General features: G+C 40.6%; 1 protein-coding gene across 2 annotated transcripts in view; it reads left to right on the forward strand.

Annotated features, from left to right (window-relative positions):
* VIT (vitrin) overlaps positions 1–26,814 on the forward strand; it is a 127,471-nt gene that overhangs the window by 43,282 nt on the left and 57,375 nt on the right. For both annotated transcript variants that reach the window (XM_003908500.3, XM_003908497.3), the window contains exons 4-5: positions 5,365–5,521; positions 23,938–24,071. In XM_003908500.3, the coding sequence (XP_003908549.1) occupies positions 5,365–5,521; positions 23,938–24,071 (291 nt within the window). The remainder of the gene's footprint in view (positions 1–5,364; positions 5,522–23,937; positions 24,072–26,814) is intronic.

The following is a 26,814-nucleotide window of genomic DNA, read 5'->3' on the forward strand; positions in this document are numbered from 1 at the left end:
CATGGAAAGATTTTTGCAATCAACCTTGAAAGAGTAGATGATTCCTGAACCTACTGCCTAGGGCATGAAGAGGTCATTGTTCTGGGACTTAGTTACTTAGTGCATTGGACACTGATGAAGAGAAATACAGCTCCATGGTTGTAAGATTTGGTATAGCATGCACACAGCTTCTTCGGTAGTTTTATGTGTAGCAACTTGCAAGTAATCCCCAGTGTTTGCTTGCTTCTTAGACACCTGGTGCCAACACCAGTGGGTTCTCCACAGATTGGTATGTGGGCCCTTTCTCAGACCATGAAAAAGGAAGAATAACTTTCTAGCCCTTCTTCTGATATGTGGATGAGAAAGAAGGCAGAGACTCTCTGTGTTACAGATTTTCAGTTGAGTAGACTCTACCCTGGCAATTCTCAGAAATAACAGGAAAACAATACAATGGAAAATTACACTAGAAGAATTACTTTGCAGGTATTTGGGGTAAATGCACAGATGCATGCATGTATTCACATAAACACACACACACACGCATACAAACAAACCTATTTGTCAGATATATACTGCATTCACCCACTAGTGGTTGTCAGCAATCTTCAAGTTCAGAAAAGCCTGTAAGATTAGACTAGAGAAGCTGCAGTTTTACTTCTTCCCTTCAGTCATGCAAGTGGCAACCAGGTGGAGCTGGCAAGGCTTTGGGTTTACAGGCCTGAGTTCAGGTCTTAGTTCTGCCACTTGATATCTGAACAATTGTTCAATTGTGTATTTTTAAAGACACAAACTTCTGCAGCTGCCCCAAAACTGTGTTGCCACAGGCCAGTTACCCTCTGTCATCCAATCACTCAATCCATCCATTTATTCATTCAGCAGACATTCTCTTGAACAGCAGTGAACAAAACAGACAAAAGTCCCTGCCCTCATGAATTTTATATTCTAATAGATGAATGAAGATGTTAACTGGAACCGGGACCTAAAAGATAGTAACATTCAAACAGATGAAAGGAAAAATGGTTTCAGATGTGAGAAATGATTCAAGCTAAGTGTGCAAGACAATATGCGTTCAGAAAGTAGAGACTTTATTGCAAGTATTGGCAAGCCCAGACGTTCCGTGGAAGAAACTGTGGAAAGGCCTTAAGGATTTTGGAATTTTTCCTAATGGCAGCAAAAACCTAGTGTGGTTTTTGAGCAAAGATTCAATGTGATCAAAGACTGTTTAAGAAAAATAGATAAGAATGCTTTGTGAAAGAAGGTGCTACAAAGGAAGAATTAAAATGACCTAGATGTCAGGATCAAGGAGAACGATGCATTCATCTTCAGATTAATGATATTTTTATTTCATTAAACTAAGGACTTTCTGCATAATTCTCTTAAAAACAGGATTTCACTCTAGTTGAATATCACAGTCCAATAAAATTAAGTTTAATATTAGAAGTTTTCATGCATAAGTGCTTTTTTATGTTATAATTCTTCATTAAAAAAATAAAAATAATAATTTTTCCTTATTAACAGGCATGAGGCAAGCTTACGATGATTGCTTGTTGATAAGGAAACTTGTTTTCCAGAAGCAATGTGGCTTGCCTGAGATCACTGAAAAGATGAGTGGCAAAATAAGGAATCTACAGTTTGATTTGGCCTACTACTTAGTTGGCTTATTGTATGTGACATCATCTAATAATCACTGTTATTAGCCTAGGCAGGAGACCCAACCAACAGCAGAAATATTTGCAGTTATTCCTCTCAGATTCTAATTTTGTACTAAAAATTAACTCAGGTAGTACCAGTTTTTTGTTCTGAGATAAGACCTTTTGCCCAGGAACTCTTGTGAGATCACTACAGCAGACGCATAAACCTCGGTGACCTAAAGGTAATCCTACAATTTGATCTGGTTTGCAAGTGGTTCTCTTTTCCCTGTGGCTAGTTCCAAGGGCCTTAGGGAAGGAACCCTTGGCAGATACTGAGATGCTCTAATGTGATTTCTGATAAGAAAGTGAGAGTGTCTATGAGAAGGCAAGATTATCTTAAGTAATCATATGAGAGAGAGGGTGGGGGCACAAAGGGAGAAGCAGAGCAGGTGGCCAAGCAACAGGTTTCTGTGCAAAGGTTCCACTGAAGAGGTCTGGGCTCCCCACAGCTCTCTGTGACTTTGGTGTAGACTTTCCTTCATGGACGCCAGCAACTGTCCAATCAGGAAGGAATAGAAGAGGCTTTTGTCTTTCTTTCTTCAAGTGTTCTAGAAGATCTTTTTAGAATTTACAAATAATTTTTCACCTGAGGTTAGCTGTGGGGACACAGCATTTCCCTCTGACTGTTCTGGCCAAATGTCTTCCTGCTCCCTTTAGACCTAAGAATGATACTTCCCGAGCTGCCTTAATTTAAACGTGTCTTCTTAAGGAAATCTGATTTTCCGCACTTCTAGGATCAAACTCAGAGAAGGGGGAAGGGAGATATGAATAAACCTTAACAACCAAAGAAAGAGGAAGAAAGGAAAACCTAAGCGGCAAGCGCTGAATAGTTCAAAGAGGTTCAGAGGAAAGGCCAAGATTCGTTTCATTCGGGCCTTCAGTGGAGAGGTGGAAGATTCTTTGACTGTTACAAGAAAACAGACTACCTCACAAATAACTGGGAAAATATTGTAAAGAAACAAACCATAGTTTCCATATACTTAAAGAAGAGCTGCCAGAAAGATGCAAATGCCTGCTTTTTCCTGGCTGAACATAGACATTACACTTTTTAATAATTTTGGCAATCACTGTGCAAAATTTAACTAGTTCACTCTCTCCAGCTTAATTTTCTGTACAAATTTAACAAATGTTTTACCTTTAGCCACACTTTGCCATTGCTCCTTGTTTTTTCAAAGTGCATGAATGCATGTGCCTGATTTCATTTTTTCTCCCTGTGGGACAAATTAGTGAGTGAATTCACCAGTTTTGCTAATCTGGTTAGGTGCAGATAAAGCACATCTTATTTAAGGTACTTCCCTGAGCTTTGTAGAGGGGAAAACAAAAAGACAAACTAAACAAGCAAACAAAAAACAAATGCCGCCTTAAAGAAAGGAGGGAAAATCGATTAGCGGGAAGTAAAATGTGACATTTTCCCTTGTCTTTTAAATCAATTATTTCATGGAAAATCCTACTGCAAGTAACATGTGCACCCTGAAGTCTTTTAACAGGTTTGATCATTGTCTAATACTCATGAAATAAGCTTCCAGATAGAGACTTGTTTACGCAACCCCAAAATATTTAGTTGGTCTGACAGGAGATTCAAAATCTGAGAGTGCCAGAGTCACATCAAAATTTAATCTCAACGCACACAGCTTGTCACCTCCTATTTCAAAGAACTAAGAACAAAGAAGAAATCTTTCATTTTCTTTACCTCTAAGGGAGGAGATACATTTGGGAGTGAGGAAGTGATCTGGGGAAAAGAGGAGAGTTGAACACACAGTTACATCCAGGAATCAAACAATTCACTAATTTGAAAACAGACCACACTGGTGTCTTCATCCCAAAATTTGCCTTTAAAAAATACTCTGAGACTCAAAATAGTAAATGCAGCCTTGAGTATCAGAGTTTAAAAGAATGAAAGGTAAGAAGAAAATAGCCGGTGAGGAGGCAACCTTTGATGGGGAGAATGAAACCACAAAACTGTTTTAAGCACAGTGCTCTACTTCTTAATGTAAACCACAAATTGCTTAAGCCTGTGATCAAACTCAACCCCTTGGTTCCCAGGAGAAGTTCCCTGTTGGCCCAGCCCTGAGTAGCAAAGATTGGCTGGGATGGGTATTTAAGAAAAGAGCAGAAAACTTCAGTTCTCTTTCCAGCCTGGATGAAATACGGTTCTCCTCATTCAGGTACACAAGGGTTAAAAAAGAATATGCTTTTTGGATACAGCTGGAAGCCATTAACAACTCTGAGACCATCTCAGGAACCCAGTTAGAGGGTGGGTGGCCTGGCAGAGCTCCTGGATTACAGACTCTTAGGATTGGGAGGGGTTTTATTCTACTTCTCACCCAATGTAGAAATCCTCTCTATAACTATTCAGTCTCCACTTGCATACTTCTACCAACACCCCACTCACTGCTTCCTGAGGCAGCTCATTCCTTCATGGACAATTTCAGTTCCTAGAAAGTTCTTCTTGGCAAAATTTGCCTCTATAGAAACTCTGTTCTTTAAGTTCTAGCTCACCCTCTGGCATCACAGCACACAACAATCCTACTTGTGAAGATAACTATCAGTTGCCTCCAATTCTTGCTTCCTCATGTCCAAATGACCATTTCTACAAACCATCCCTTTCATTTGGTAGTTTCCAGACCATTCCCAAGCATGCTGCCTCTTTGTACTGTGCTCAAGTTTTAAAGTCCCTTCTGAAGAATGGGGGCCAGAACTGAATACATTCCCAGATCAAAAGGCACCAGTAAAGTGTCCTCTAGGGGACCTTTTCCTTCAGGAGTTATTGAGGAAAAATCTTTGCAGGGAATATGCAGTCCTACCCCTTCTTGGATACAGTCAATAGAGCATCTACTCCACCTCATCCCCAGAAAACCTTTCAGCTTCAGGAGACTTGCCTACTGGATAGCGCAAGGCTGGCAGTAGCAATAGCAAAGCCAAAACAGAGGGAGGAAAGAATGAATGAGCTTCCCCTGGATGCTCAGCTGGGGAGTTCCCAGCTTTCCACCAGGCAGATAAGAAAAGATCTCTCCCATTATGACTTCAGATCTAAGCCTAGAGGAACCTCTAGGATCAAGACAAAATATCATGTTTTTGACGTATCTTCCCGGTCCAAAAGTCTTTCATTGCCTCCCACATCCTACACAGAACACGAGCATGCAAGCCTTCTTAAATTTGGGTCATTCCTACCAATCTACCATCCACCCACCAGGCCCCATAATGGAGCTCCCACCCAGAAAGCCAACTTTGTCCAGGTCATTCCTAACTCTGATGCTCCCGCTGTATGCCCTTCCTGGAATACTTTTCCTTCCTTCTGTAAGGTTGGATGAGAGTTTTTTCTGGGTTAGCTACAGAGCATCTGAAAAACCAGTACTCTCCTGCCTTGACTCAAGATAACATTTCTGGCCACTGGAGGTGGGTAGTCTTTTCTCAGAGATCTCTGCTTTGTTAATTGATTATTTCAATAAGCACAGGAATCAGCCTTTTGCTTTTGTTCTCAGCAGGTTAAAGGCAATGAATGGTCATTGTGGTTCTTTTGGTCTGGGAAATGTCCTAATTACATCTTTGCTTTCACTACAGGGAGGGGATGTAGAGTCAGCCCAGGCTCTGGCTTTTAGAGATTAAGTCAGTCAATAGTTAAGACCTAACAGAGTCACCCCATAGATAAACTAATAGCACAAGGTGTAATTTTGACCTCATTTTGTATTCCCAGCTGTGCCTCAGATCAACTGCGATGTCAAAGCCGGAAAGATCATCAATCCTGAGTTCATTGTGAAATGTCCAGCAGGATGCCAAGACCCCAAATTCCATGTTTATGGCACTGACGTGTATGCATCCTACTCCAGTGTGTGTGGTGCTGCCGTCCACAGGTGAGTGGCTCTGAACTACTTAATAACTAACTAGGAATTAAGGTGTTGGGAGGGAGCCCTCATGCAAGGTTGCCATATTTAGGAAGCAAAAATATACAAATTTTTTTAGCTCAAAATCTTCATTTATAGATATAGAAATCTAGCCAACAGTTATTTTTTTCTTCTTTCATTTAGTACTGTATTATGCTTCATTGTCCCCTTGCATAGTTTCAGATGACAAGTCTGTATTCATTTTTTTATCTTTGTTGCTCTATACATAATGTGTCATTTTCCTTTGGTTACTTTTAAGATTTTCTCTTTATCATTTGTTCTGGAAAATGTGGTTATAGTGTGTTCTTGTGGAGTTTTCTTTGTTATCCTGATTGAGAGTCATAGAGCTTATATATTTCATCAAATTTGGGGATTTTAAGCAATTGTTAAATAAATATTCTTGTTTGCCCTTGCCCCAGCCTCTCCTTGTGAAACTTTATGTCACACTACTTCAAATTATCCCACAGGTCACTGAGACATTGCTCTTTTTTTAAACTTTTATTTTAGATTCCAGGTGTACATGTGCAGGTTTGTTACAAAGGCATATTACATTATGCTGGGATTCGGAGTACAACTGAACCCATCACCCAGGATGTGAGCATAATACCAAATAGGTGGCTTTTCAGGCTTTGCCACCCTCCCTCCCCCTTCTTGTATTCCCCAGTGTCTGTTGTTTCCATCTTTTCATCCATGAGTACCCCATGCTTAGTTCCCACTTATAAGTAAGAACATGCAATATTTGGTGTTCTGTCTCTGCATTAGTTCACTTAGGATAATGGCCTCCAGCTGCATTCATGTTGCTGCAAAGGACATAATTTTCTTCTTTTTCACGGCTGCATAGTATTCCATGGTGTATATGTACCACATTTTCTTTATCCAATCCACCACTGATAGGCACCTCAGTTCGTTCCATGTCTTTGCTATTGTGAATAGTGCTGCAATGAACATACTGGTGCATGTGTCTTTTTAGTAGAAGGATTTATTTTCCTTTTGGTATATACCTAGCAATGGGTATATATAGTCAGCAATGGGATTGCTGGGTCAAATGGTTGTTCATTAGTTCTTTGAGAAATCTCCAAACTGCTCTCCACATTGGCTGAACTAATTTACATTCCCACCAACAATGTATAAGCATTCCCTTTTCTCTGCAGCCCACCAATATCTATTATTTCTTGGCTTTTTAACAAAAGCCATTCCGACGGGTGTAAGATGGTATCTCATTGTAGTTTTGATTTGCATTTCTCTGATGATTAGTGATGATGAGTATTTTTTAATATGTTTGTTGGCTGCTTGTATGTTTTCTTTTGAGAAGTGTCTGTTCGTGTCCTTTGCCCACTTTTTAATGTGGTTGTTTTTAGCTTGTTCGATTGCTTAAGTCCCTTATAGATTCTGGATATTAGACCTTTGTTGGATGCATAGTTTGCAAATATTTTCTCTCTTTCTATAGGTTTTCTGTGTACTCCACTGATAAGTTTTTTTGCTGTGCAAAGCTCTTTAGTTTAATTAGATCCCACTCATCAATTTTTGTTTTTGCTGCAATTGCTTTTGAGGACTTAGGCACAAATTCTTTGCCAAGACCAATGTTGAGAAGGGTATTTCCTAGGTTTTCTTCCAGGATTTTTATAGTTTGAAGTATTACATGTAAGTCTTTAATCCATCTTGAGTTAATTTTTGTATATGGTGATAGGGAGGGGTCCAGTCTCATTCTTTTGCATATGGACAGCCAGTTATCCCCAACACCATTTATTGACTAGGGAATCCTTTCCCTGTTGCTTATTTGTGTCAACTTTGAGGACAATCAGATAGTTGCAGGTGTATGGCTTTATTCCTGAGTTGTCTATTCTTTTCCGTTGTCTATGTGTCTGGTTTTTGTACTGATACCACATTGTTTTGGTTGCTGTAGCCTTGTAGTATTAAATCTGATAATGGGATACCTCCAGCTTTTTTCTTTTTGCTTAGAATTGTTTTGGCTCTTCAGGCTATTTTTGGGTTCCATATGAATTTTAGAATAGTGTTTTCTAATTCTGTGAAAAAGTACATTGGTAGTTTGATAAAAGTAGTGTTGAATCTGTACATTGCTTTGGGCAGTATAGTCATTTTAGCAATATTGATTCTTCCACTCTATGAGCATGGGATATTTTTCCATTTGTTCATGTTATCTCTGACTTCTTCCGGGAGCATTTCATAGTTCTCCTTGTAGAGATCATTCACCTTCCTTAGTTATATGTATTCCTAAGCATTTTCTTCTTCTTGTGGCTACTGTAAATGGGACTGGGTTCTGATTTGGCTCTCAGCTTGAACATTATTGTATACAGAAATGCTACTGATTTTTGTACATTGGTTTTGTATCCTGAAACTTTACTGAAATCATTTATAAGCTTAAGGAGCCTTTTGGTGGAGTCTTCAGGGTTTTCTAGGTATAGAGTCATATCGTCAGTGAAGAGAGATAGTTTGACTTCTTGTTTTCCTATTTAAATGCCTTTTATTTATTTCTCTTGCCTGGTTGCTTTGGCTAGGACTTCTAGTACCATCTGAAATAGGAGTGGTGAGGGTGAGCATCCTTGTCTTGTTCCAGTTCTCCAAGGGAGTGCTTCCAGCTTTTGCCCATTCAATATGATGTTGGATGTGGATTTGTCATAGATGGCTCTTATTATTTTGAGGTTACATTCCTATAATGCCCAGCCAGTTGGGAGTTTTTATCATGAAAGGATGTTGGATCTTATCAAAAGCTTTTTCTGTGTCTATTGAGATGATCATATGGTTTTTGTTTTTAACTCTGTTTATATGGTAAATCATTTTTATTGATTTGCATATGTTGAACCAACCTTCCATCCCAGGAATAAAGCCTACTTGGTTGCAGTGAATTAGCTTTTTGATGTGCTGCTGGATTTGGTTTGCTAGTATTCTGTTGAGGATTTTTTGCATCTATGTTCTTCAGAGATATTGGTCTGTAGTTTTATTTTTTTCACATGTCTCAACTGGGTTTTGGTATCAGGATGATGTTGGCTTCTTAAAATGAGTTAGGGAGGATTTCTTACTCCTTGATATTTTGGAATAGTTTCAGTAGCATTGGTACCAGCTCTTTGTACTTCTGGTAGCATTTGGCTGTGAATCTATCTGGTCCAGGGCTTTTTCTGGATACTAGGTTTTTTATTAATTCAATTTCAGAACTTGTTAATGGGCTGTTCAGGGTTTCAATTTCTTCCTAGTTCTGCTCTAATTTTAGTTATTTCTTTTCTCCTGGGTTAGTGTGTTCTTATTTTTCTATTTCCTCTAAGATGTGATATTAGATTTTTTGTTTTGTTTTGTTTTTTTGTTTTTTTGTTTTTGAGACGGAGTCTCGCTCTGTCGCCCAGGCTGGAGTGCTGTGGCGCGATCTCGGCTCACTGCAAACTCCACCTCCCGGGTTCACGCCATTCTCCTGCCTCAGCCTCCCAAGTAGCTGGGACTACAGGCGCCCGCAACCACGCCCAGCTAATTTTTTTTTTGTATTTTTAGTAGAGACGGGGTTTCACCATGTTCACCAGGATGGTCTCGATCTCCTGACCTCGTGATCCGCCCGCCTCAGCCTCCCAAAGTGCTGGGATTACAGGTGTGAGCCACCTCGCCTGGCCAATATTAGATTGTTAATATAAGGTACTTAGAACTTCTTTATGTAGGCCTTTTGTACTATAAATTTTCCACTCAACAATGTTTTCACTGCATCCCAGAAGTTTTGGTATGTATGTCTATATTTTCATTAATTTCAGTAATATTTTTATTTCTGCTTTAATTTTATTGTTTGCCCAAAAGTCATTCAGGAGTAGGTTGTTTAATTTCCATGTAATTGTGTGGCTTTGAGAGATCTTCTTGGTATTGATTTTATTTTTATTGCACTGTGTTCCAAGAGTATGATTGGTATAATTTCAAATTTTTTTAATTTATTGAGACTTGCTTTATAGCTAAACATGTGGTCAATCATAGAGTATATTGCACGTGCAGATGAGAAGAACGTATATCTGTAGTTGTTGGGTGGAGTATTCTGTAGATGTCTATTAGAGCCAATTGATCAAGTGTTGAGTTTAAGTCCAGAATTTCTTTGTCAGTTTTCTGCCTCAATGATCTAACTCTGTCTGTGGGGTGTTGAAGTCCCCTACTATTATTGTGTGGCTGTCTAAGTCTTACCATGGGTCTAGAAGTACTTGTTTTATGAATCTGGGTGCTCCAATGTTGGGTGTGTATATATTTATGATAGTTTTCTTGTTGAATTGAACTCTCTATCATTATGTAATACCCTTCTTTGTCTGTTTACTGTTGTTGGTTTAACATTTGATATAAGAATAGTGACCTCTGTAGATCTTTCTTCATCCTTTTACTTTGAGCCTCTGGGTGTTATGATGTGTGAGATGGTCTCTTGAAGACAGCAGATGGTGGGATCTTGTTTCTTAATCCAACTTGCCACACTGTGCTTTTTAAGTGGGGCATTTAGACCATTTACATTCAAGGTTAATATTGATATATGAGGTTTTGACTGGTCATAATGTTGTCAGCTGGTTGTTTTGTAGACTTGATTGTGTAGTTGCTTTATAGGGTCTCTGGGCTATGAACTTATGTGTGTTTTTGTGGTGGCAGGTATTGTTCTTTCATTTCCATGTTTAGAACTCCCTTAAGGACCTCTTGCAAGGCTCGTCTAGTGGCAATGAATTCCCTTAGCATTTGCTTATCTGAAAAGTGTTTTATTTCTCCTTTGCTTATGAAGCTTAGTTTGGCAGAATATGAAATTTTTTATTGGAATTTATTTTCTCTAAGGATGCTGAGAATAGGCTCCCAATCTCTTCTGGCTTGTAAACCTTGTGCTGAGAAGTCCACTCTTAGCCTGATGGGGCTCCCCTTGTCGGTGATCTGACCCTTTGATTACCTTTAAGACTTTTTTTGGTTCCAAGATGGCCAAATAGGAACAGCTCCAGTCTACAGCTCCCAGCATGAGCAATGCAGAAGATGGGTGATTTCTGCATTTCCAACTGAGGTACAAGATTCATCTCACTGGGGCTTGTTGGACAGTGGGTGGACAGTGAGTGCAGCCCACCAAGAGTGAGCCAAAGCAGGGTGAGGCATTGCCTCACCCAGGAAGCATAAGGGTCAGGGAATTCCCTTTCCTAGCCAAGAGAAACTGTGACAGAGGGCAGCTGGAAAATGGGGTCACTCCCACTCTAATACTGTACTTTTCCAATGGTCTTAGCAAATGGCACACCAGGAGATTATATCCCATGCCTGGCTCAGAGGGTCCCATCCCCACGGAGCCTTGCTCATTGCTAGCACAACAATCTGAGATCAAACTGCAAGGTGGCAGCGAGGCTGGGGGAGGGGCACCCGCCATTGCTGAGGCTTGAGTAGGTAAACAAAGCGGCCAGGAAGCTCGAACTGGGTGGAGCCCAACGCAGCTCAAGGAGGCCTGCCTAACTCTGTAGACTGCACCTCTGGGGGCAGGGGATAGCCTAATGAAAGGCAGCAGAAACCTCTGCAGACTTAAATGTCCCTGTCTGACAGCTTTGAAGAGAGTAGTGGTTCTCCCAGCACAGAGTTTTAGATCTGAGAACAGACAGACTGCCTCCTCAAATGGGTCCCTGACCCCCAAGTAGCCTAACTGGGAGGCACCCCCCAGTAGGGGGAGACTGACACCTCACATGGCCAGGTACCCCTCTGAGACGAAGCTTCCAGAGGAACGATCAGGCAGCAACATTTGCCATTCAGCAATATTCGCTGTTCTGCAGCCTCCACTGCTGATACCCAGGCAAACAGGGTCTGGAGTGGACCTCCAGCAAACTCCAACAGACCTGCAGCTGAGAGTCCTGACTGTTAGGAGGAAAACTAACAAACAGAAAGGACATCCACACCAAAACCCCATCTGTACATCACCATCATCAAAGACCAAAGGTAGATAAAACCACAAAGATGGAAAAAAAACAGAGCAGAAAAGCTGAAAATTCTAAAAGTCAGAGCACCTCTCCCTCTCCAAAGGAATGCAGCTCCCCACCAGCAACGGAACAAAGCTGGATGGAGAATAACTTTGATGAATTGAAAGAAGAAGGCTTCAGATGATCAAACTTCTCCGAGCTAAAGGAGGAAGTTCAAACCCATCACAAAGAAGCTAAACACTTTGAAAAAAGATTAGACGAATGGCTAACTAGAATAACCAGTGTAGAGAAGTCCTTAAATGACCTGATGGAGCTGAAAACCACGAGAACTATGTGACAAAAGCACAAACTTCAGTAGCTGATTCGATCAACTGGAAGAAAGGTTATCAGTGATTGAAGATCAAATGAATGAAATGAAGCGAGAAGAGAAGTTTAGAGAAAAAAGAGTAAAAAGAAATGAACAAAGCCTCCAAGAAATATGGGACTATGTGAAAAGACCAAATCTATGTCTGATTGGTGTACCTGAAAGTGACGGGGAGAATGGAAACAAGTTGGAAAACACTCTGCAGGATATTATCCAGGAGAACTTCCCCAACCTAGCAAGGCAGGCCACATTCAAATTCATGAAATACAGAGAACTCCACAAAGATACTCCTCGAGAAGAACAACTCCAAGACACATAATTGTCAGATTCACCAAAGTTGAAATGAAGGAAAAAATGTTAAGGGCAGCCGGAGAGAAAGGTCGGATTACCCATAAGGGAAGCCCATCAGACTAACAATGGATCTCTTGATAGGAACTCTACAAGCCAGAAGAGAATGGGGGCCAATATTCAACATTCTTAAAGAAAAGAATTTTCAACCCAGAATTTCATATCCTGCCAAACTAAGCATCATAAGTGAAGGAGAAATAAAATCCTTTATAGACAAGCAAATGCTGAGAGATTTTGTCACCACCAGGCCTGCCATACAAGAGTTCCTGAAGGAAGCACTGAACGTGGAAAGGAACAACGGGTACCAGCCATTGCAAAAACATGCCAAATTGTAAAGATCATCAATGCTAGGAAGAAACTGCATCAACTAATGAGCAAACTGACCAGCTAACATCATAATATCAGGATCAAATTCACACATAACAATATTAACCTTAAATGTAAATGGGCTAAATGCTCCAATTAAGAGACACAGGCTGGCAAATTGGATAAAGAGTCAAGACCCATCAGTGTGCTGTATTCAGGAGACCCATCTCACGTGCAGAGACACACATAGGCTCAAAATAAAGGGATGGAGGAAGATCTACCAAGCAAGTGGACACCAAAAAAAAAGCAGGAGTTGCAATCCTAGTTTCTGATAAAACAGACTTTAAACCATCAAAGATCAAAAAAGACAAAGAAGGCCATTACATAATGGTAAAGGGATCAATTAAACAAGAAGAGCTAACGATCCTAAATATATGTGCACCTAATACAGGAGCACCCAGATTCATAAAGCAAGTCCTTAGAGACCTACAAAGAGACTTAGACTCCCACACAATAATAATGGAGACGTTAACACCCCACTGTCAACATTAGACAGATCAATGAGACAGAAAGTTAACAAGAATATCCAGGTATTGAAATTAGTTCTGCACCAAGTGGACCTAATAGACATCTACAGAACTCTCTACCCCAAATCAACAGAATATACATTCTTCTCAGCACCACGTCGCACTTATTCCAAAATTGACCACATAGTTGGAAGTAAAGCACCCCTCAGCAAATGTAAAAGAACAGAAATTATAACAAACTGTCTCTCAGACCACAGTGCAATCAAACTAGAACTCAGGATTAAGAAACTCACTCCAAACCGCTCAACTACATGGAAACTGAACAACCTGCTCCTGAATGACTACTGGGTACATAACAAAATGAAGACAGAAATACAGACATTCTTTGAAACCAATGAGAACAAAGACACAACATACCAGAATCTCTGGGACACATTTAAAGCAGTGGTAGAGTGAAATTTATAGCACTAAATGCCCACAAGAGAAATCAGGAAAGATCTAAAATTGACACCCTGACATCACAATTAAAAAAGCTAGAGAAGCAAGAGCAAATACTTTCAAAAACTAGCAGAAGGCAAGAAATAACTAAGATCAGAGCAGAACTGAAGGAGATAGAGACACAAAAAAACCTTGAAAACATCAATGAATCCAGGAGCTGGTTTTTTGAAAAGATCAACAAAATTGATAGACTGCTAGCAAGACAAATAAAGAAGAAAAGAGAGAAGAATCAAATCGATGCAATAAAAAATGATAAAGGAGATATCACCACCAATCCCACAGAAATACAAACTACCATCACAGAATACTATAAACACCTCTACGCAAATAAACTAGAAAACCTAGAACAAATGGATAAATTCCTGGACACATACACCTTCTCAAGACTAAACCAGGAAGAAGTTGAATCCCTGAATAGACCAGTAACAGGCTCTGAAATTGAGGCAATAATTAATAGCATACCAACCAAAAAAAGTCCAGCACCAGATGGATTCACAGGCGAATTCTACCAAAGGTACAAGGAGGAGCTGGTACCATTCCTCTGAAATTATTCCAATCAATAGAAAAAGAGGGAATCCTCCCTAACTCATTTTATGAGGCCAACATCATCCTCATACCAAAGCCTGGCAGAGACACACACACAAAAAAAGAATTTTAGACCAATATCCCTGATGAACATCAATGCAAAAATCCTTAATAAAATACTGGCAAACTGAATCCAGCAGCACATCAAAAAGCTAATCCAACATGATCAAGTGGGCTTGATCCCTGGGATGCAAGCCTGGTTCAACAATCACAAATCAACAAACGTAATCCAGCATATAAACAGAACCAAAGACAAAAACCACATGATTATCTCAATAGATGCAGAAAAGGCCTTTGACAAAATTCAACAGCCCTTCATGCTAAAAACTCTCAATAAATTAGGTATTGATGGGACATATCTCAAAATAATAAGACCTATTTATGACAAACCCACAGCCAATATCATACTGAATGGGCTAAAACTGGAAGCATTCCCTTTGAAAACTGGCACAAGACAGGGATGCCCTCTCTCACCACTCCTATTCAACATAGTGTTGGAAGTTCTGGTCAGGGCAATCAGGCAGGAGAAAGAAATAAAGGGTATTCAAATAGGAAAAGAGGAAGTCAAATTGTCCCTGTTTGCAGATGACATTATTGTATATTTAGAAAATCCTGTTGTCTCAGCCCCAAATCTCCTTAAGCTAATAAGCAACTTCAGCAAAGTCTCAGGATACAAAATCAATGTGCAAAAATCACAAGCATGCTTATACACCAATAACAGACAAACAGAGAATCAAATCATGAGTGAACTCCCATTCACAACTGCTTCAAAGAGAATAAAATACCTAGGAATCCAACTTACAAGGGATGTGAAGGACCTCTTCAAGGAGAACTACAAACTACTGCTCAATGAAATAAAAGAGGACACAAACAAATGGAAGAACATTCCATGCTTATGGATAGGAAGAATCAATATCATGAAAATGGCCATACTGCCCAAGGTAATTTATAGATTCAATGCCATCCCCATCAAGCTACCAAAGACTTTCTTCACAGAATTGGAAAAAACTACTTTAAAGTTCATATGGAACCCAAAAAGAGCCCACATTGCCAAGTCAATCCTAAGCCAAAAGAACAAAGCTGGAGGCATCACGTGACCTGACTTCAACCTATGCTACAAGGCTACAGTAACCAACACAGCATGGTACTGGTACCAAAACAGAGATATAGACCAATGGAACAGAACAGAGCCCTCAGAAATAATACCGCACATCTACAACCATCTGATCTTTGACAAAAACAAGAAATGGGGAAAGGATTCCTGTTTAATAAATGGTACTGGGAAAACTGGCTAGCCATATATAGAAAGCTGAAACTGGATCCCTTTCTTACACCTTACACAAAAATGAATTCAAGATGGATTAAAGACTTAAATATTAGACCTAAAGCCATAAAAACCCTAGAAGAAAACCTAGGCAATACCATTCAGGACATAGGCATGGGCAAGGACTTCATGTCTAAAACACCAAAAGCAATGGCAACAAAAGCCAAAATTGACAAATGGGATCTAATTAAACTAAAGAGCTTTTGCACAGCAAAAGAAACTACCATCAGAGTGAACAGGCAACCTACAGAATGAGAGAAAATTCTTGCAATATACTCATCTGACAAAGGGCTAATATCCAGAACCTACAAAGAACTCAAACAAATTTATAAGAAAAAAAACAACCCCATCAAAAGTGGGCGAAGGATATGAACAGACACTTCTCAAAAGAACACATTTATGCAGCCAACAGACACATGAAAAAATGCTCATCACTGGCCATCAGAGAAATGCAAATCAAAACCACAGTAAGACACCATCTCACACCAGTTAGAATGGCGATCATTAAAAAGTCAGGAAACAAGTGCTGGAGAGGATGTGGAGAAATAGGAACACTTTTACACTGTTGGTGGGACTGTAAACTAGTTAAACTATTGTGGAAGACAGTGTGGCAATTCCTCAAGGATCTAGAAGTAGAAATACCATTTGACCCAGCCATCCCATTACTGGGTATATACCCAAAGGATTATAAACCATGCTGCTATAAAGACATATGTACATGTATGTTTACTGCAGCACTATTCACAGTAGCAAAGACTTGGAACCAACTCAAATGTCCATCAATGATAGACTGGATAAGCAAATGTGGCATATATACACCAGGAGATACTATGCAGCCATAAAAAAGGATGAGTTCGTGTCCTTTGTAGGGACATAGATGAAGCTGGAAACCATCATTTTTCAGCAAACTATCTCAAGGACAAAAAACCGAACACCGCATGTTCTCACTCACAGATGGGAATTGAACAATGAGATCACCTGGACACAGGAAGGGGAACATCACACACCGGGGCCTGTCGTGGGGTGGGGGGAGGGGGAAGGGAAAGTATTAAGAGATATACCTAATGTAAATGACAAGTTAATCGGTGCAGCACACCAATATGGCACATGTATACGTATGTAACAAACTTGCACGTTGTGCACATGTACCCTAGAACTTAAAGTATAATAAAAATAAAAATAAAAGACTTTTTTCTTTCACTTTGACCTTGGAGAATCAGATGACTATCTATCTTGAGAATGGTCATCTTGTATAGTATCTCACTCACAGAGATTTGCTGAAGTTCTCGAATTTGCATGTTGACCTCTCCAGTGAGATTGGGGGAATTTTCGTGAACTATATATCCTCAAATATCTTTTCTAAGTTGCTTACTCTCTCTCCTTCTCTCTCAGGAAGGCCAAGGAGTCATAGCCTCATTTGGTTGGTCACTTTACGTAATTCCTTATTTCTCAGAGGTTTTCTTCATTTCTTCAATTCTTTTTTCTTTATTTTTGTCTGACTGCATTGATTCAAAGAACTGGTCTTCAAGCTTGGAGATTCTTTCCTCAGCTTAGTCTATTCTGTTGTTAATGCTTCCCAATGTATCATGAAATTGCTGTAGTAAATTTTTCAATCCCAGAAGTTCAGTTTGGTTCTTTCTTAAAATGGCTACGTAGTCTTTCAAGTCTTGGATCGTTTTATTGGCTTCCTTGGGTTGCATTTCAACTTTCTTCTGAATCTCGCTGAGCTTCCTTGCCCCACAGCTTCTTCACTCACATCTTCCTCAGGTCCTGTTCAGGACTAAGAGCTGGTCCTGGCACCCAGCAACTTCGTGCAAGATTGCTGGCTTCCTCCTTTTTTCACCTCTGTGTCTGCATTGCCTCTCTGTTGACTTTCAGTGTTTTCTCTCAAAACATCTGTTCAAAGTGTGATGGTTTACTTGATATTTGGTTTTTCTGTGAGAGAAGCACTTCCCAGCTGTATAGTCAGTCATCTTGTCCCCCTCCCTGAAAAATGTACAAACTTAACTGAGCATCCTGTGTTTTCTCTGTTGACCTTACTGTGGAGGGATGACCTGGAAGTCATGCATGGTCCTGCATCTTTCATCATAGCACTCCATAAAAAAGGACAACTGACTTCTCTTTATGCTTTGATGGGGATAGGAAGAGAATTTTACTCTTTCATGTTCATGACAAGGAATCTGAAGTTCTTGATGATATAAACTCATTTTTTTCCACCCGTATGTGCTGAGCAAGGAAATTATGGAGATGTTACCAAGGAAGGCCCAAAAGTTTGGAGGAAGAAATATAACAGCTATGATGATGGATTGGAGAAAAATGAGGACGGAGAAAGTGGAGAAGGGTGACAGGTATTACCACTTGGTCAGCTGTTCGTCTGGGATCTAGCACAGAAGACAGGAGTCATGGCATGCTTTGGACTAAGTCACTACCTAAATGAAGATACCATAACAGAATCCTCATACCACTCTTGCTTAAGTTTATAGTCAAAACATAGATAAATGCATGCTTACTTAATATCTTTGGAATTAAGACTAGCATGTATGTGCCAAGCACTTTACCTTCTTTTTATTATTTAATCCTGACAATAATTCCTCTATGCAGTTTCTAGTACTCATACGCACATCTTAAAGAAGAAGATAGGTTGAATCACTTTTCTAAAGCCATGCTATTAAAAAGTATCATAGTGGGGACTCAAACCCAAGTCCAGCTGACTGCAGCACCGGTACTCCTAACTGCTGCCCAGGACAGCTTTGAGATGTGACTCGGGAGTCAGCACTTGGCTACTGGATGCTGGATAAAGTTTCTGAATTATTCAGACTTCTGCTATCTTTTTCCTTTTCTTATTTGCACATAAGTGGGTTGATTGTTCAGTTGTACCTCTGCAAGGGAGTGAAAATATATAAAATTCATTCTATTTCAAGGTTTCTAGTTAGTAGACTCTGAAATTTGAAGGAGCAGTAAGACAAAAACTATGCACAAAATAAAGTTTAAGAAGTTACTAGTAGATTTCACTGGCTATACTAATCTTTTCCCCATTACTGCAGAGAGGCGAGGAGCAAACTGGTTTTTCAATGGGAATGGGACTACAAAAGCTCTATTAAGGATAAGTAGTAAAACATTAAAGAAAAACGACACCAAAAGCTGTTCCATAACTCCAGACTATGGAATAAAAATCACTGAATGCTATTTCATAACTTCAGACTATGAAATAAAAATATTTTGCTTTCACCCTGAAATCAATTTCATACTAAAAGGGAAAAGTTATACAAATCTACATGCACAAGTGTTTGCACACCCATGCATGCCTCCCACACATACTTCCAGCTCACAGCACCATCAGCCCTCTCCAGTCTGTGTCTTTGTACACACTCCAGTGTCTGTGTAGAAAGTGACATCTGCTGCAAAGGGTGAGCCTGTCTTAAGATTGCCTGTGTATTTTCAATTTTGATCCTAGATGATTTGTTCTTGCTTCCTCTGGCGCTTGCTGGGTCTCTCTTGCACTTCCATATTTCCGAGGCAGTATAGAGCCACAAGAGTAAATTTGACCTCACCAAAGATGACATTAAAATAACATGTATTTTAATGTTATTTAATTTAAATAATTTAATTTAAATTATTTGATTTAATTTAAATTATTTGATTTAATTTAAATTATTTAATTTAAATTATTTGATTTAATTTAAATTATTTAATTTAATTTAAATTAATGGGTACGGTGGCTCATGCCTGTAATCCCAGCACTTTGGGAGGCTGAGATGGGCGGATCATGAGGTCAAGAATTCAGGACCAGCCTGGCCAACATGGTCAAACCCCAACTCTACTAAAAATACAAAAATTAGCTGGGCATGGTGGTGCACGCATGTAATCCCAGCTACTTGGGAGGCTGAGGCAGGAGAATCACTTGAACCTGGGAGGCAGAGGTTGTGGTGAGCCAAGATCATGCTATTGCACTCCAGCCTGGGTGACAGAACGAGACTCTGTCTCAAAAAAATAATAATAAAATAATATGCAATCTTTTGCACTATGATTCTCTCCTTCTAACAGCATCTCACCATTATGAGACTGTTGTTAGTATCCTCATTTGTTATATAAGAAACTGAGGCCGGGCACGGTGGCTCAAGCCTGTAATCCCAGCACTTTGGGAGGCCGAGACGGGCGGATCACGAGGTCAGGAGATCGAGACCATCCTGGCTGACACGGTGAAACCCCGTCTCTACTAAAAAAATACAAAAAACTAGCCGGGCGAGGTGGCGGGCGCCTGTAGTCCCAGCTACTCGGGAGGCTGAGGCAGGAGAATGGCATGAACCTGGGAGGCGGAGCTTGCAGTGAGCTGAGATCCGGCCACTGCACTCCAGCCTGGGTGACAGAGCGAGACTCCGTCTCAAAAAAAAAAAAAAAAAAAAAAAAAAGAAACTGAGGCATCCAAAAGCTAACTAAATTCCTAGTTAGGGCCAGGCATGGTGGCTCATGCCTGTAATCCCAGCACTTTGGGAGGCCAAGGCGGGCTGATCACCCAAGGTCAGGAGTTCAAGACCAGCCTGGCCAACATGGCAAAACCCCATCTCTACTATATACAAAAAAATTTAGCCAGGTGAGGTGCCTTATGCCTGTAATCCCAACACTCTGGGAGGCCAAGGGGAGCAGATCACCTGAGGTCAGGAGTTCAAGACCAACCTGGCCAACATGGTGAAACCCTGTCTCTACTAAAAATATGAAAATCAGCCGGGTGTGGTGGTGGGCACCTATAATCCCAGCTAGTCAGGAGGCTGAGGCACAAGAATCGCTTAAACCCAGAAGGCGGAGGTTGCAGTGAGCTGAGATCGTGCCACTGTACTCCAGCCTGGGTGACAGAGTGAGACCCTGTCTCAAAATAAATAAATAAATTCCTAGTTAGGTCCACATTGAGGATTAAAACTCATGCCTCCTTACTTCCAGCCCGGAGCCCGGGTGATATATTTATGTAAGAACTGGGGAGTCCCAGCACTGCTTAGTGTACAAAGTGAGGACTCAAGCAGGGTGTAGACTTTACAGTAGTGAAAGTTGGTAAACACTTTATGGTGGAAGGATGTGCCCTGTGGAGAAAATAAGAAGGGCATTGACAGGACCAAGGCTCTATAATTCCAGCATTTGGGTTAGAGTGTAGGAACTTGGTGGGAAAAATATAAATGAGGGGAGAGGGGCAGAAGAGAAGAGCTTGATTTGCTTGTTTTGCAAAAAACAAGATTTGCTGCTTGAGCAACTGAGTGCCACTGTGACTTCCCGGACCAGTGACTGATAAAGTGGAAAATCTATTTGGAAAGAGTTACCACTATTCATAGGGAGGATAAATACAAGTCTTAAGGGGAGACAGATAGGAATTTTGGAAGCTATCCGTTTTGTTTTTCACAAACAGTGCAAATCTGTTTTCAGAAGGCAGGATTTAAGATACAGACAACATGAGCAGAAAGTACATTGGGGACCTATAGCTATTGTCCTGCCAGAGTCCCAACAGTCAGAAGTGGGAGACTGGAGACGGTATACTTTGGTTTAGAAACTCAGATTAATTTGCATTCAAGGGTTTAATGTTCATATTCTATATCATGCTCAGAAGTCTTAGTACAAGAAAATTCCTTAATTCCTTCAAACCGGAGGGATAATGAACATATTTGAGGCATCCTATTTTGGCTCAGGATTATCCTAAACTAACTCTTATGTTTAAAGCGGGGCCAAGTGCAGGGGAGAGGAGAGATTTCTCTGAGAAGGTACAACGAAAAGACCAGCTCCACGCAGGACACTCTTCACACTGATCTCTGACCAGTGCCCACCCTCAGAACAGCAGCCATTCGACACCTGGTCTAGTGGCGAACTATCCCTTCTCGCTGAGCCAAGGAACTGACCCTCAGTTATCCCAGTCCCCTAGCACCGGAATCAGGGAGGAGGTGAATATCAAGGCCATGCTCAGCACCATGCAGGGCACCTGAGGAATGCAAGGAAATGGAACTGGATTTGCTTTTCCAGAGAATATCTATGAAGTGCCTACATCTGAGTGATACAAATGATGAGGTGGTGTTTTTAGTAGATACAGGGTTTCACCATGTTAGCCAGGATGGTCTTGATCTCTTGACCTTGTGATCCACCTGCCTCGGCCTCCCAAAGTGCTGGGACTACAGGCGTGAGCTGCCACACCTGGCCTGCACTGGGTCATTTTTAAAAATTTATTTAATAATTAGAATTTTAAGTCTGAATCAGTGGCATGCCGGTAAATGTTTAACAACGAGCTCTCTAATGCAGGGAGGAGATGGGCTTGGCTTGTTAATTGCAAGCTACCAATGTCAAGCCAACGAGCTCACCCAATCCTGAAAGCATAAGAATTGGCTTTCACAGAGGGTATGTTAGTTCAACCATTGTGGAAAATAGTGTGGCAATTCTGCAAGACCTAGAGGCAGAAATACCATTTGACCCAGCAATCCCATTACTGGGTATATACCCAAAGGAATACAAATATATTATATAGATACTATATTATTAATAGATTATATAAATACTATTATAAAGATATATGCATGTGTATGTTCATTGCAGCAGTATTCACAATAGCAAAAACATGGAATCAGCCGAAATGCCCATCAATGAGAAACTGGATAAAGAAAATATGGTACACATATACCATAGAATACTATGCAGCCATGCAAGGAATGAGATCGTGTCCTTTGCAGGGACATGGATTAAATTGGAAACCATTATCCTCAGCAAACTAACACAGGAACAGAAAACCAAACACCACATGTTCTCACTTACATGTGGGAGCTGCTGATGAGAACACACGGACACATGAGTTGGGGAACAACACATACTGGGGCCTGTCAGAGTTGGGGGTGGGAGGAGGGAGAGCATCAGGAAGAATAGCGAACGGATGCTGGGCCGAATACCCAGGTGATGGGACAATCTGTGCAGCAAAAACACCATGGCACATGTTTATTTATGTAACAAACCTGCACATCTGGCACACGTACCCCTGACCTTAAAAGTTGAAGAAAAAAAAATTGGCTCTCAAAAGCAGCTGTCCGTGGCACCTTCTTACGTGGAAACATAAAATGCTGTCCTTTCCATAAGAAATAGTTGCATTTCGTTGGGAGACAAACTCCAGAAATTTTTAGGAAATAGTACATGACGGAACAAAATCGGAGTTTAAGTTGTGAGAATGAGATTCTAAGGAGGGAAGGAGGTAGCAAAGTCATGTCAGAATCTGTGGGGAAGGAGAAATTGGGAACTCACTGCCCTTCGACAGCAGCACAGGCCTGGTCAGGCAGAGGGAACCAGGTCTTCTGGGGTGAAACAGCAGCATCGTCAGAGCCGTGGGAATGGCTGAAACCAGCCTGCCTGCCATGGAGACATGTGAGGGAACTCAATCACAGAGAGCCCTGAGAGAAGAGAGCGAGTGAGGAGTTGGTCTCGGGAGGTGCCTGTGCTTTGAACCCTTGAGGGGTAGATGGGAGCAAGAGGGACAAACTGAGGACTTAAGGTCAGTTCAACCTGGGTTCAAATCCCTCTTGCAATTTACTAGTTAGAAAATCCCAGGTGAGTCATGCAACCTCACACAGCCTGTTTCTATGGAATGAATGGGAATAACATCATTCCCTCCACTCCACAACTCAAGTTTGCTGGGAGAACCCAGTGGGACCCCACATGTGAGAACAGTTGTAAAGCAATTAAGTGCTTTACATGTGGAGTATTATTACCACTTTCTTTCCTTCCAGGCCATTGGGAGGTTGAGGGTTGAATGTTGTTGACTCATCAGGAAGGTGGGAGGGCAGGAAATGGCAACTCTCACTCCTGGAGGGAAGGAAGGGTGTTGATGGGGAGAAATCAACATCTCCCCGGTCCTATAAATTACGGATACCCAAAGGAGCCATGCATGTTCGGCTCTGCGGCAAGAAATGACAACGTAAAAGTGCAATTTAGCAACCAGATGGAGACTCTGCCTAACATCAAAGGAAAGGCATTCATATGTCAGTCACCATCCCATCAGGCTCTAAAACGTCGCAAAATCCTGGAAATTAAAGAAACGATTTTCAGTCAATGGAGGATGCTTTTTTTAATGAGTTTAACTTAGCTGCACACCTTTCCTCCCTGACCCAAAATAAAAGGAGTGTTTACTTTTCATCATTTTATATCACCCTTTGAAGTAACTAAATTCATTCCGCGCCATCCCAAAACCAAATTGCAAACTGTCAAGAAAGAGGCTTCACTTAAAAGAGCTAGTGGGAATGAGAAAACCAAGGAAAAGATATTTGAGGCATGGTGGCAAAAAGAAATTCCTGACTGACAGAACAATCAGCTCCTGTAAGAAGAAAGAGAAGGACATTCAACCTGGAGCTCAGATGCTGGGCCTGGTGGTAGAGGCACCATTCTTGTGGGTTGGGCTTCATGTCAAGGTAAACTTTGCTTAATCTCGCTGCTTTCCTATGTCTAAATAAACATGGCAACTGGTTTGCTTGTCTGTTGATCATATCAACAAATATTTCTCTTCTTTCCTCAAAAATTATTTTTTCTCTTCATAGTGGTGTGCTTGATAATTCAGGAGGGAAAATACTTGTTCGGAAGGTTGCTGGACTGTCTGGTTACAAAGGGAGTTATTCCAACGGTGTCCAATCGTTATCCCTACCACGATGGAGAGAATCCTTTATCGTCTTAGGTATGACCGCACAGTGGAGAAACACTGCTAAACCTACCACAAGATGAAATGTGCTTCTTTTCATTGTGCTGTTGGTTTTTGTTTATGGCCCGCCTCATTTCATAAAAATCTGAAGCATTCGTTTTTCTGATAATTAGAATCATGATACAATAAATTAGAATTACATGATAAATCACCACAAAGTCAAATCTGAAAATACTAAAAGGCTCCAATTGCTTGTTTTAATTACACTGCAGCTATCTGTAAGTCCAATCAGATTTTTAATTACCTTAATTACATTTAATAGCTTGGGATTTTAAACCAGTCCTTTAGTTATGCCAAATGTGCCTCATGTCTAGAACCTTATTCCTTGAGATTTCTGGCAAGTGGATAGATAGATATTGTCACAGCATATCCATTGTGTCATACACAATGGCGATATCAAGAGGCATATAATGGCAGTCTGTTCCATTGTTGGTGATGCTAAGTTTGATTCATTTGATACTTTAGCATATCTCTCCATGGCAAAGATACCTTGTAATTAATAAGCATCTGTAGGGTGATGCTTTAACATGCTGGAGTAGCTTGTTCCTCAACAAATTTCACCCAATGATTTTAACATCCATTGCTGATCCTCACTGTAGCAAGTATTACATTAGTAATTGCAAAATCATAATTTTTTCTAATTCTGTTATTCCTTCCACATTTATTAGCTAGTGTTCTTATATAAAGAAGAGTTTCCTTCCCCCTCTGCACCTATTATTTTTAAGTGGACTACGGACTCATAGATTGTTTCTAAAAATATAATATAATGTTATCATCTATTATCTTTATTTTTCTTTTTGGTGCTCTTATTTTCCAAGATTGCCCAGTGGGAGCCCTTCAAGCTTTTGACGTGTTCACGGTAGTACCTGAGTACAACACAATGTTCTTTGCTCACCTTATACTTACCCTACTCCAGACCTGAATCTCCCATTTTCTCTGAGGAGGTTCCATGGGATTTTAAACTAGATTGTAGCCAATTTCCTGGCCTCCCAACAAAATTAGGCACCTTGGGACTGTCCTGAGAAGGAGCCACTTATAGTAAACCAACTGAACTGGGAAGAGAGAAATGTTTCATAAGATAGTAGGTCTTCCAATCTGGGTGGTTTTCTAGCACTGCTAGGCATCCCATGCCTCAAGCCCCTGCTGTCCTCCACTGATTACAGTCATAGCAGGACAACAAATAGACCTTTCACTATTCTTCTCAACTTGAGCAATCCCTGTTTCCTTTTGCCTGCCAAATTCTACACACCCACAGTTCAAATTAGACTGATTTCTTTGTCAGATAGTGGAAGGGGATCAACTGCAGTACTGCGGGGTTTTTGCCTTGTAACAAAAAATTTACAACAGGAGCCATATAAAAATGCTAATGTCTAAAATGCAAATACGTTGAGATAGAGAGAAATATAATCTCCACATAAGTGTTCACCAAGTAGATCCTGGCTGAATAAGAGCATTTCAGCCTTAAGTGCTCAGTCTGCCATCCAAGAATCTCAACAGAGGTTTAAAAGAAAAATTAACTCTGTGGCAGTAGAGATGTTTTGGGCTTTTTAAGTGAAAATCAATCTGCTGATATTATTCCCTGTAAATCTCGACTTCCATCTCCCCTCATTCGACCTAGTGACATTTAACCGAAAATACTTTTTGCCCATGATAATAAACATTTGTGCTTCTGCAATGGCTCGGAAGCCTCTCTTGAATGGATGAGTTAGGAGCTCACTGCAGCATAAGGATTGATAACTGACCGGCAGCCAAGGAATGCTTCCCATTATTCAGAGGTTCATGGCCACAAGTTTAACTGCATCATGTGCGAATCCTCTTCTGAAGGCTCAGGTGCCGCCATGATCTTTCTCTAGGTTTTTATTTCTAAGTTTCATATATCCCTGAGCTCCTTAACTAGTTCACTTTGGTGGGTAAGAGGGGGAGCGAAAGAGGAGATGTGCATTTACAGCCCGCATGATCTTTACACAGTCCAGGGACATGAAATGTCAGTGAGGGACCCCCTAATGCTTCCCTTTTATTCTTTGATCCACATTTCAGGGAACTGAGCTCATGCTCTTTTTCCTTCTGAATAGAAACAAAAAAAAAATATCAGGTTTTAGATCAATAAATAGAGAGAGAAGATGTCTCTTCAATAAATAGAGAGACAAGATGTCTCTTCAATAAATAGAGAGAGAAGGTGTCTCTTCAATAAATAGAGAGAGAAGGTGTCTCTTCTTTCTGCAGATAGTATGGTCCACAGCCATGGGGCCCTCCCTGGGCCTAAAATAACCTCAATCATTGTCATTTGGAGCTGGCCTCGACATTGGTGGAGGACTTGGAAATGCCAAGTCCTGTTCCCCAAGTGATTTTAATGAGGTGAAGTAACGCAAGTAAGCCTAAACACGTGGCACTTACAGGTAACACCAGAATACAATTTTGCATCTCTATGGAGATATATAGTTCCAAAACATTTTAACATTTTTTTTTCCATTAGATGTCTACAACTTCATGTAGTTATTAGGGCCATGTCATTATTCCTGTTTTCTGAATGAAAACACAAGAGCCTCAAAGGTTGGGGCAGTTAATTAAAGGTAAAATAGAAACAGAAACCTAGATTGTCTTACTCCTAATCCCAGGTTCTTTCTGAGATCCTGTTATTCTTTCTGCTTCATGACCCTACAATCCCTGGGCCAATAGGATGGTTGGCCAGATAGTGCCCTAGATCCTCCTCCACCCACCT

The sequence above is a fragment of the Papio anubis genome, chromosome 14, assembly GCF_008728515.1.
Source record: "Papio anubis isolate 15944 chromosome 14, Panubis1.0, whole genome shotgun sequence".
Taxonomy (NCBI): Eukaryota; Metazoa; Chordata; class Mammalia; order Primates; family Cercopithecidae; genus Papio; species Papio anubis.